The sequence below is a fragment of the Chinchilla lanigera genome, unplaced genomic scaffold (assembly GCF_000276665.1).
Source record: "Chinchilla lanigera isolate Chin_1 unplaced genomic scaffold, ChiLan1.0 scaffold00050, whole genome shotgun sequence".
Lineage (NCBI taxonomy): Eukaryota > Metazoa > Chordata > Mammalia > Rodentia > Chinchillidae > Chinchilla > Chinchilla lanigera.
The window spans coordinates 13,163,378-13,174,471 of record NW_004955451.1 but is presented as its reverse complement, the minus strand read 5'-3'; the positions used below and the strand labels follow the sequence as shown (position 1 = coordinate 13,174,471).

General features: G+C 59.3%; 1 protein-coding gene across 1 annotated transcript in view; it reads left to right on the top strand.

The window, feature by feature from the left end:
* Positions 1-4,459: 4,459 nt before the first annotated feature.
* Cdk5rap3 (CDK5 regulatory subunit associated protein 3) overlaps positions 4,460-11,094 on the top strand; it is a 9,202-nt gene continuing 2,567 nt past the window's right edge. Inside the window, exons 1-10 of the mRNA XM_005394252.2 lie at positions 4,460-4,521; positions 4,665-4,710; positions 7,264-7,395; positions 7,804-7,904; positions 8,445-8,493; positions 9,037-9,215; positions 9,442-9,578; positions 9,875-10,019; positions 10,337-10,432; positions 10,928-11,006. Of these exons, the coding sequence (XP_005394309.1) occupies positions 4,516-4,521; positions 4,665-4,710; positions 7,264-7,395; positions 7,804-7,904; positions 8,445-8,493; positions 9,037-9,215; positions 9,442-9,578; positions 9,875-10,019; positions 10,337-10,432; positions 10,928-11,006 (970 nt within the window). The 5' untranslated portion in view covers positions 4,460-4,515. The remainder of the gene's footprint in view (positions 4,522-4,664; positions 4,711-7,263; positions 7,396-7,803; positions 7,905-8,444; positions 8,494-9,036; positions 9,216-9,441; positions 9,579-9,874; positions 10,020-10,336; positions 10,433-10,927; positions 11,007-11,094) is intronic.

The following is an 11,094-nucleotide window of genomic DNA, read 5'->3' as shown; positions in this document are numbered from 1 at the left end:
CAGCTGCACAGCCTGGTCGTGAGTTCAATTCCTGGTACCAGAAGACACCAGAAGCTGGGCACAGCGGCGCACACCTGTCATCCCAGCACTAGGGAGGCTGAGGCAGGAGGATCAATGCAAGTTCGAGCCTGGCCAGGGGTACACAGTGAGACCCTGTCTCAAACAAATGGAAAAAACTCATCTGAGCTCAGATGCTGGCAGAGGCTGAGGCTGGCGGGGTACACTCTGACCCTGCGTCCCACCTGCACCCCCGCCTCTAAAGCCCTCTGGTGTCTGAGACCCAGCGGGCATCGCCCCACGGTCTCACCCCTCAGTGCCCTTCCTAGTGCGGCCCCGCCTCCGGGAGGGGGGCCCAATGCCCACCTGCTGCTGCAGAGCATTTACTGCAGAGAAGCAGGCGGGGCAAGATAAGCCAACAGGCTGTGAGCCCAGCTGCCCCTGTAAAAATGTGTGCCTCCCGGCGCCCTTCCCACGGGCCGGGAGCGCGAGCCAGCAGGCAGAGGACACAGCGCACCTTCTCAGAAAGCGCCCTGCTGGAGTGACACCGGCACACTTCACCCAAGGGAGCCGGAGCCACCACCCCGCTGGGCCCCAGTGACACCCCCACGGGGTCACAAATCCAGCCTGCCCAGATGTGTCCTTCCCACTTTAGTGGCCTCGGTGCGGAAGTAGATGTAGGTTCCAGGGACTTTTTTCTGTTTGAGTCAGAGTCTGTCTATGTAGCCCAGGCTGGCCTTGAACTCGCAGCAATCCTCCTGCTTCAGCCTCCCGAGTGCTGGGATTATAGGCATCAGCCACTGCTGGCCAGTACCAGAAATCAGGAGAGATGCAGACCAGATTGGGCCTCAGAACCTCTGGAAAGACCCACTGTGCTGGGCTCTGACTCCTGACTTCTGGCTTCCAGCACCGTGAGAGAATCAGCTTCCTTGGTGTTTTCCCCCCGGCGGTCTGCGGGCATCTGCCACAGTGGCCCTCGCAGTTCAAAGTCTTCACCCATCGCCACTTGGGTCCCACGTTCGCTGAAACAACCCTTTCTCACTGGAGGAAGCGTCTCCCCCTCTTCGTAGGAGACTCGGCCCTCCAGGGTCCAGCGACTGAAGGACCCGGAAGCCCAGGGCACGGCCTCCGGGGCCCTGCTGCCGCCAGCTGGCAGAGTGGGCCACAGGACCGAGTTCCGGCCCTTGGCGTGGGCCTGGGTGCTCGTGACCTCCCTGCCAGCCTCTCCAAACTAATTCCTCTCTCTGAGCCTGGCGAGGTGGTGCTCGCCCTGACACCCCAGCACTCAGCCCTGAGTTGAACTGGACACTGCTCCTTCCGGGACTCCGGAGCCCTGGCCACGCCCCTTATCTGGCTCAGGTGCAATTTTTTATTTTCTTTTATTTTTTTGAGACAGGGTCTCACTATGTAGCCCAGGCTGGCCTCCAACTTGTGGCAATCATCCTGCCTCAGCCTCCCCGGTGATGGTATGACAGGTGCACACCCAGGGATGGGCCTGGGGTGCTGGCACAGGGCACAGGGTGGGTCTGCCCTCCCTACCACCCTTGGAGATTGAGTCTTCTCACGAAGATCCCAGCGCCTGGGCGGCAGGGCTGGGCCAACGTGGACCTGCACGGGACCAGAGGCTGTCGGAGGGCAGCGGGCAAGGCTGTGGCTTTACCTCCCTCCCCGTGCTGGGCTGGGCATCTGAAATAAACACCGCGGTATCCTGGGGAGATGACACCCAGCACCCAGGAAGTTGGTTTTCCCGATGACTAAGGAAGGTGAAAGGGCGGGGGCGGGGTGCCAGGCTGAGGGCACAGGGGTCAGCTGGAGCAGAGCCGGCTGGTGCTGGCGGCGCGTGCTCCACGCGGGAGGTGACCAGGCTGGGTCAGGGGGGTCGGCTTCACATCCACAGCTATAAAGGGAGGGACGCGGAAGGGAGCTGAGGAACGAGTGACGCGGCCCCCGCTCATCACTACCACCGCCTGTCATCCCAGCACTAAGGAGGCTGAGGCAGGAGGATCGCTACAACTTTCAGTAGGGAGACCCTTTTAAAATAAATAGATACATAAATAAGAGCTGGTCTCCAACACCTCTCTACATCCCCCAAGCCACCGAGGCGGCGTCCTGGGCAGTGGAGAAGGGCTGCGGTTTGGCACGACCCACCCTGCTGGGCCCGCCTGTTGGTTCAGGGTGGGGCGCGCCACTCCCCTGGGGTGTCCCGGGAGCCCAGCACGTAGCTGGAGCCCGCTGCGTGTTTGTTTAGTGCTGGGGGACCTTTGCAATTCCTCCTGCCTGAGTCAGGCTCTTAGGTCAGAGCCAGATTCCCACGATCGCCTGGAAGCGGCCGTCAGCTCTGCCCTCAGCCAGGACCCTGGCAACATCAGCTCAAAGCGCATTCTAGGCAAAGGCGTGGAAGGTTTTATATAGTTTCCAAAATATAAGGACACACACCCAAAGTTTGTTGTGAGTTGTATTTTTTGTTGTTTTGAGACAGGGTCTCACTACTTAGCGCAGGCTAGCCTGAACTCCCAGTAACCCTCTTGCCTCAGCCTCCCAAGTGCTGGGATTACAGAGGTGCACCACCATGCCTGGCTTGAATTGTAAAGAATTATGTCCATCTAGGATGTTTATTTATTTAATTTAATTTATTGTTATTATTATTATTTTTTTTTTTCGGTACCAGGGATTGAACTCACGACCTTGCGCTTGCCAGGCAGGCGCTTATGCCACTGAGCTATATCCCCAGCCCCCATATTGTTATTATTATTATTTGAAACAGGCTTTCGCTTTGTAGCCCAGGCTGGCCTCAAACTCACAGCAATCCTCCTGCCTCAGCCTTCCGAGTGCTGGGATGACAGGCTAACGGCACCACAGGCAGTATGTCTGTTTGTTTATTTAAGACTCTGAACAGAAATGCCCTGAGATAGGCGAGGTTCTGTCTCCGAGTGCAGGAAGCTGCGGCTCTCCCAGGGGCGTGAAAATGGTCCAGGGTTGGGGCTGGGGGTTTAGCTCAGCGGCACAGTGCCTGCCTGGCAAGTACAAGGTTGTGAGTTGGATTCCCGATACTGGAAACACCCCCACGCAAAAAAAGAAAATGGTCTAGAGTCTTCCCCGGCAGGAATCTAGGTCTCTGCTGTTGCTTCACACGAGGGGGCTTGGCCCCAAGTCTCTGAGCATGGGGTGCTGTGCCCCAGTGGGCGGGGTCAGAAACAGGGTGCCCAGCTTGGCAGTTTCCCAGGGATCTCCTCGCGCCCTCTCCTCCCTCCACCACTTCTTTGCCATCTGGACCCCTCCCTGTGCTCAGCCAGCCCTGGGCGGTAGGGCAACCAGGCTGCGACACTCAGGGCCAGCTCTCAACCCAGGTGCTACCCCGACCCCGGCGGCCCCACTTTCCACTGGGGGCGCCCAGCACTGCCAGGGCCCCTGTCCCCACCACCTGCCTGGGGCGGCCAAGTCTCGTCCATCGCCCTCCTAAACACCTGCCTCCACCCCCGCACACCTCTGCCCCAGGCCAGACCTGAAGTTCAGGAGCACAAACTTCTTCTAGCCTCTACCCCCAGTCCCACCTCCCATCAGCCCACCCTCCTTGCAGCCAGTCTGTACCAGGCCCTCCTGCCTCAGCCTCCAACCCTGAAGTGCTTCCTCTGTCTGTGGAGGGTGGGGTGTCCACCTTCCTGAATAAGGATCCCCTGATCTGACCTCTCCCCTCCCTCAGACCTCGTACTGCCTAGAGTCTGCCTGCAGCGGTGCAGGGCCCTCACCTTACTCTTCAGAACTGTTTGTTTCAGACAGGGTTTTGCTATGTAGCGCAGACTACTGGCCTTGAACTCCCTATGTAGCATAGGCTGGCCTCCAACTCGCAGCAATCCTCCTGCCTCAGCCTCCCCAACACTGGGATTACAGGTGTGGACCATCTCTCAAGGTCAGCCTGAACTATATGGTGAGACCCTGTGTGTGTGTGTGTGTGGGGTATACTCAGTGTAGGTGCCATATTTGGGGTACCTCCTCATTCCCCTTCCCTCTGCCCTGCCCTAGTCGCTCATCCTGAGGCAGGTGGTCAGCCCGGGTATGTTAGATAAAAGGAAGGGGAAGGCAAAGCGTGACGAGAGCCATGAGAAGCTACGCTGCTCTAGATGGTAAGGAGAGCTGCAGGAGGAAAGACGTCCGCGCTAGGACCATCCCGGTGGCGGAGAGGGTCCCGCGCCCTCCAGGGGAGAAAGCTGCGGGAAGCGGCTCTTGGGCGCCACCTGCTGCGTCCACGCCGCCTCTGTAGCCCTTTCCGGGCGCCCCGCCCCGCCCCGCCCCGCCCCGCCCCTTCCCGGCCCAGGCCCCGCCCCCGAGTTCCATTGGCTGGCCCTCGTTCTCCTGCCCTTCCGGGCTCCGCCATTCGGAGCCTCCAGGTGGGCGGAGCGTGCGCTCGGATTGGCTCTGCTGAAAGCAGTGACGTGACCGCGAAGACTTGTAGGTGTCTGAACTCTGGATTGGTGGTGGGGAGGGGCGGGGTCTGTGGCCGGAAGCGGAAGTGGAGTGAAGATGCAGGTGTGTGGATCGGGGCTCCCGGGGACGGGCCCCTGGCCTGGGAATCCTGTCCTGTCTCCCGGAGATTGCCTACCCGCCCGAAGCTCTAGCCGGGGCCGGGCAGGACAGCGCTCACGACCGCGTCCCCTCGGTGTCCCCCCCAGGACCATCAGCACGTGCCCATCGACATCCAGACCGGCAAGCTGCTCGGTAGGAGGGCGCCGCGCGCCGCTGCCTTTTGCCCCCTGCCGCCAGCGGGAGCCGCGACGCGGGGTGGAGGTGCCACCAGCCTTGCTCTGGCAGGACGTGCCTCGCCGGGAGCAGCGACAGGGCTCGTATGGAGTCTGTGCTTGACCTGCGTTTTCCGCTCTAACGTTTGTGGCATGCCCGTTATCAAATCATGTCATTGGCCGCCGCTTTGGTGGTACGCGCCTCTCATCCCGACCGTAGGAGGCTGTGGCAGGACCGTCGCACGTCCAAGCCCAGCCTGAGCAGCTTAGCGACTTAGTACGACCCTGTCCCAGAATGCAAACAGTTTTTTTAAAAGGGCTGGGAACATATCTCAGAGTTCAATTCCGAGTAACGAAAAAGAAAAGCAATGGTGTTATTTCGAGACAGAATAAATGGTTTGATTTAAACGTGGTCAGTAACGAAGTGGCCGATGTCAATTGGAGCTTTAGTATGACTGGCTCAGTGTGCGTGGTCGGGTTGTGCCAGGAAAAATAAAATAAAAACTGTTTTTTAAAAAGCTTCCACTGGGGGGTCTGGGGATTTAGCTCAGTGGCACAGTGCCTGCCTGGCAAGTACAAGGTCTTGAGTTCGATTCCTGACATCAAAAATAAATAGCTTCCATCTTCCCTTCATTGTGGGGAAACAAAGACCTCAAGACTCAGTTGGGCATAGAGAATTTCGAATGGCCAGGCTGCCCCCGGCTCAGTACCAGAGAGGAGCCTCTTCCTTCTGACCACTTCAGGACATACATTGCTTTGGTGGTTTTTTGCTGCTGTTCGTTTGTTTGTTTGAGACCCGGTCCCATGCTGCAGTCCAGGCTGGCCTTGAACTCACTATGTAGCCCAGGCCTCCAACTCAGCGATCCTCCTGCCTCAGCCTCCCGAGTGCTGGGATGACAGACGTGCCCACCACACCCGGCACTAGTGGGGTTTCTTTGGCTTTGCTGTAGACTTGTCGCAGATCTCCTCCCTTGCGCAGTCTCGGGGTGTGTGCTGTCCTTGGTCACGCAGAAGGCAAAGGGCCACCTTGCACGGGGGTGGGGGGCTGTTCTGCAGCAAGGGCTGTGCTGGGCACCTGACATTGTAAAAATCAAGATCCTTAAGTTGCAGTCTACCATGTGCCAGACACTGCTCAGCATTTTGCCTCCAATTCCTCCCCACAGTATGATCTCTTCCCCATTTATTTTATTTTATTTTATTTTTGTCTTTTTGAGACAGGGTCTCCCTGTGCAGTTCAGGCCAGCTGTGAGCTCACTTTGTAACCCAGGCTCATCTCAAACTTGCAACAATCCTCCCGCCTCAGCCTCCTGAGTGCTGGGATTACCGGGCGTGTGCACCATGCCTGGCTCCCCATTTTATTTTATTTTATTTTTGAGACAGGTTGTCACCTTGTAGCCCAGCCTCACTTAAACTCACAGTGATCCTCCTGCCTCAGCCTCCCAAGTGTGCAATTACAGGCGTGCACCACCACGCCCCACTATTATTATCCCCATGGTACATGTTGGGAAACGGAGGCACACAGTGGTAGAGAGACTTTCCCAAGAAACTGGATAATTAGAAGCCAGGACCTAACCACAAAACCTAGGTCTTAGTTCTCCTTGACAGAGGAAGTGTGCGTGCTTCTGAAGCAGTGAAGCGGCTCAGACCCCTCGAGGTCAGTCACATTTCAGTCACATGTGCAGGGTGGCTCTTCTCTGTGCAGACCAGACTGTCGAGAAGCTGGGCGTGGCGGTGCATGCAGTCATCCCAGCACCCAGGAAGCTGAGGCAGGAGAATCGCTGTGAGTTTGAGACCAGCCTAGGCTACATAGTTCAAGCCCAGCCTGAACTGCATAGCGAGACTCTCTCTCAAAAAAAAAAAAAAAAGAAAAAATTTTTTAAAAAAATCCCGGTGTTCCCATCCAGTCCTTAGGGCGTTGCTCATTCATCCGGCTCTTGGCATCCTCGCCTTGTGTTTTGCGTTGTCGTGGTTAATCCCAGCCCCAGGAGGTGGAAGCCGAGCAGCAGCCTCTGTCAACAGGAAAGATGTAATTACCCAAGAAGCAAAATATTGTGGAGAATTTAGAATGGTCAGAGGAGGCACTTTCATGTCAGGCCCAATTCAGAGTTTTTCTTTATCCCTGTACTGAGGCGATTGTTCTGTGTAGAAAACAAAACAACATAAAAAAAAAACTAAACCATGATACTGCGGATAAAGTTAGGCCGCCAGAGCCTGTTAGCCCCAGGGCCTCTCTCTGGGACCTTGGAGCCTCTCTCCCCTCTGATCTTCCGGGACAACCCCCTCCCCATACCTTACCCACATGAGGGTAGCTTTTTGCCAATATCTTAGCATGTTAGGGCTGAATTGATGGAAGTGTTTTGTTTGTTTTGAAACACAGTCTTCGTATGTAGCTCAGGCTGGCCTCAAACTTGAGGTGATCCTCCTGCTTCAGCCTCCCAAGGCCTGGGGTCACAGGTGCGCACCACTACGCTGAGTGAGGAGCAACGCATTGGGTGGTGTGAGGCAGCCTGTGACCTGGGCGTGTCCCCCCCAGACTGGCTGGTGGACAGGCGGCACTGCAACCTGAAATGGCAGAGCTTGGTGCTGACAATCCGAGAGAAGATCAACGCCGCGATCCAGGACATGCCGGAGAGTGCAGAGATCGCCCAGCTGCTCTCTGGGTCCTGTGAGTGCTCCAGGGCTGTCACCAGGTCCCCGCCTGCTTGGGCGTGGCAGGGGCCAGGCCAGTCCCTTCTCCAGCCACCAGGGCTAACCCCAGAAAGGAAAGGGTACCTGGGGTATGGATGCTGGTTTTTCGAACACAGAACGCAGGGGTCTCTGTGTGTCCACATTACTCACAGCCCCCTGCAGTGGCCAGAGAAGTTCCCCAAGTCCTCACTCTTGCACTCTGCAATCCTAGTGCTGAGGGAGGCTGAGGCAGGGGGATGGCCAGTTTGAGCCCAGCCTGGGCAACTTAGCGAGACCCTGTCTCAGAGCCAAAAGGGGCTGGGTGTAAGTTGGCGGCGTGGTCTGGGTTTGATCCCCAGCACTGCAAAAAATCAAATCAAATCACTCCCTCTCCCTTGCCTTCCAGACATTCACTACTTCCACTGCCTGAGGATTGTGGACCTTCTCAAGGGCACTGAGGCCTCCACAAAGAACATCTTTGGCCGGTACTCTTCCCAGCGGATGAAGGCAAGTGTGGTGAGGGCCGGGAGGCAGCGGCTGGCGACATTGCGTCCGTGGGTCAGCACCTCTGGTCACTAGGGCCGGGTAGAGACACACACTTGTGTGTGTGTGTGTGTGGGGGGGGTGCTAGAAGTCGAACCCAGGGAGTGCTGAGCTGTGTCCCCAGCCTTTGGTTCCTTGAGACAAGGTCTTGCTGGGTATCCCAGGCTGGCCTCAAGCTTCTGCTCCTCCTGCCTCAGCCTGCCAGGCGCTGGGGTCAGGAGACATGCACCACTGTTGGGCCTAATTGATTTTTTTTGTTAGTGTTGTTTTGAGACGTCCTGCTAAGTTGCCCAGGCTGGCCTCAAGCGATCCTCCTGCCTCAGCCTCCCTAGTAACTGAGAGTGCAGATATGTAGCAGCACACCCGGTGCCACACTCTCAGTGTGGGCAGCCCAGCCAGCAGTGGGAGCGGAGGAGGGGCCGTGGGGGGGGGGGCAGAGCCTCTGTGGGACTGAGCGTCAGGAGCTGCTTCCCTGCGTCTCTGGCTGACTTCTTCCGTCCTCAGGACTGGCAGGAGATCGTCACCCTGTATGAGAAGGACAACACCTACTTAGGTAAATTGACCTCACAGTGGCCCAGGCGTCCCTGGGAAACCCACTCCCCACGTTCCTAGGCACTGGGTGTGTGTGGGAAGGGGCTGGAATTGAGACCCTGCGTGTTAATAGCTGAGAAAACCAATTCTGAGCCAGGCATGGTGATACGCACTGTCATCCCCGCACTTGGGAAGCCGAGGCAGGGAGACCGCTTTGAGTTTGAGGCCAACCAGGCCTATGTGAGACCCTGTCTCGAAAAACAAACAAGGGGCTGGGGGATTTAGCTCAGCGGCACAGCGCCTGCCTGGCAAGGGCAAGGTCGTGAGTTCGATTCCCGGTACCAGAAAAACAAACAAACAAAAAAGTCTTACTGATAATCGCTACTCGTTCCTGAGCACCTAAATGGAAAGACCGTGCCTGGCGTGTCAGTGGACCCTTGCGGTAACCACCACTGTCCCTTTCGCCCGGCGGACGGTGGAGACGCCGGGAAACCCCGTCACCATCGTCTGGGGCCGCCCGTCCTCGGGGTGCGGGTGCCCGGGCCAACCTCCCGGCCCCTCGCAGTGGAGCTCTGCAGCCTCCTGGTTCGCAACATCAACTACGAGCTGCCCTCGCTGAGGAAGCGGATCGCCAGGTGCCAGCAGCTGCAGCGCGAGTGCAGCCGCAAGGAGGAGGAGGGCCAGGCGGGCGCGGCGGCGCAGCGCGAGCACTTCCGGCATGCCTGCAAGCAGTACGGCATCACGGTGCGCATGCGCGGTGGGTGGGGGGCATGGGTGGTGGGGGGAGGGTTGCAGGCGGGGTGTCCCGGGCCTGTGTCCCCCACCCGACTCCCGGGTCCAGCTCAGACTCCTCCGCCGGCCTCTGCCAGTCCAGCTCTGAGTCCCAAGTTGCGCTGCCCTTTGGGCGTTTGCTTCCGCCTTGGGCGCTGCCTCCCACCACATCCGTCCCGTCCCCTCCTGCCCCGCCTAGGGAGACAACGTCCGGAGAGAGCTGCTGGCCCTGGTGAAGGACCTGCCGAGCCAGCTGGCTGAGATCGGGGCAGCGGCGCAGTCCCTGGGCGAAGCCATCGAGCTGTACCAGGCCTGTGTGGGCTTCGTGTGTGAGAGGTACGGGGCCCTGCAGGCTGCTGGTGTCCCCTGCCCTCGACCCCCCTCCCCTCTGGCTTGTATTTCCCTTTGTTGTGAGACAGCATCTCTCTGTGTAGTCGCGGCTGGCCTGGAACTCAGGGTGATCATCCTGCCTCAGCCTCCCCAGTGCTGGGGTGACGGGTGTGCACCAGCACCGCTGGCCTTAACTTGCATTTTCCCATGTGACCCGTGGCTTTGCTGTCCCCGCTGGGCCTAGTGGCCTTGCCCACCTGGCCGTGCGCCCGGGCCGAAGATGAGTGTTGTGCTCTCTGTAGCCCAGCGGAGCAGGTGCTGCCCATGCTGCGGTTCGTGCAGCGGCGGGGAAACGCGACGGTGTACGAGTGGAGGACGGGGGCGGAGCCCGCCGTGGTGGAGCGGCCGCGCCTGGAGGAGCCTCCCGAGCCGGTGGAGGAGGACGCGGTAAGGGCGGCCTCCGCGTCCTCGCGCGTGGCCCAGGCCTGGCCTGATTCTCAGCCCCAGCAGGGGAGGCCCTCGAACTCAGGGTGATCCTCCTGCCTCAGCCTCCCGGTTCCTGGCCTTCCTGAGACCAGAGCGGCAGGAGTGCAACCCAGGAGCTCTTGGGTGGCACGAGGACCCTGAAGGTGGCTGCTTCCCGGGAGCTCGGGGGCCACGGCTACCACCGCCCGCTCCCTGTCAAAGCAGCCGAGCGTGCGGAAGCAGGGGCCTTGTCTCTGTGCTTCCCCACCTCACTGGAGCCAACAGTGTTCCCCTTCCAGATCGACTGGGGCGACTTTGGGGTGGAGCCCGAACCTGGCATCTCTGCTGAGGCCGCTGGCATCGACTGGGGCATCTCCCTGGACTCAGAGTCCAAGGTTAGGACGCCCTCGGGGACCGCGGGGTTTCCTTCAGTTGTAGAAAGGGCCGCCTGTGTCTGGCAGCCTCACTCCCAAATTCACTGCTCCAAGGCCAGGTGCAGCCCAGGTTCAAAAGAGATGGACGGCCGGGTGTGGGGGCGCACACCTGTGATCCCACCACTGGGGAGGCTGAGGCAGGAGGTTTGCCAGGACTTTGAGGCCAGCCTAGGCTACATAGTGAGTGCAAGGCCTGTCTGGACTGCATAGCGAGACCCTGTCTCCTTTGACCTGGGCTTTGGTGTAAGGTGGAACCTGACCAGCAGGGAGAGCGATGGCAGCATAACCAGGCCTGCGCTGCCACCTGTGTCACCGCCGGGGCTGCAGACCTCACTGTGGGGGAGGAAACCGTCCTGAGCCTCGGGGAGGGTCTAACCGCCGGCTCCCCAGGCCGGAATTCTCCCCACCTCGACGGGTTTGTTGCCCACCTCGACGGGTTTGTTGCCGTCCATGCAGGAAGCTGCGGGTGACGGGATCGACTGGGGCGACCCCGAGGCCGCTCTGCAGATCACCGTGGTGGCGGCGGGGACCCAGGGTGAGTGCAGAGGCTGGGCGCGCTGGGGCCTTGGGGCTGGAAGTGCTGTCACGGCGGCGAGAGCCGCTAGAGGGCAGTGCAGGACGCA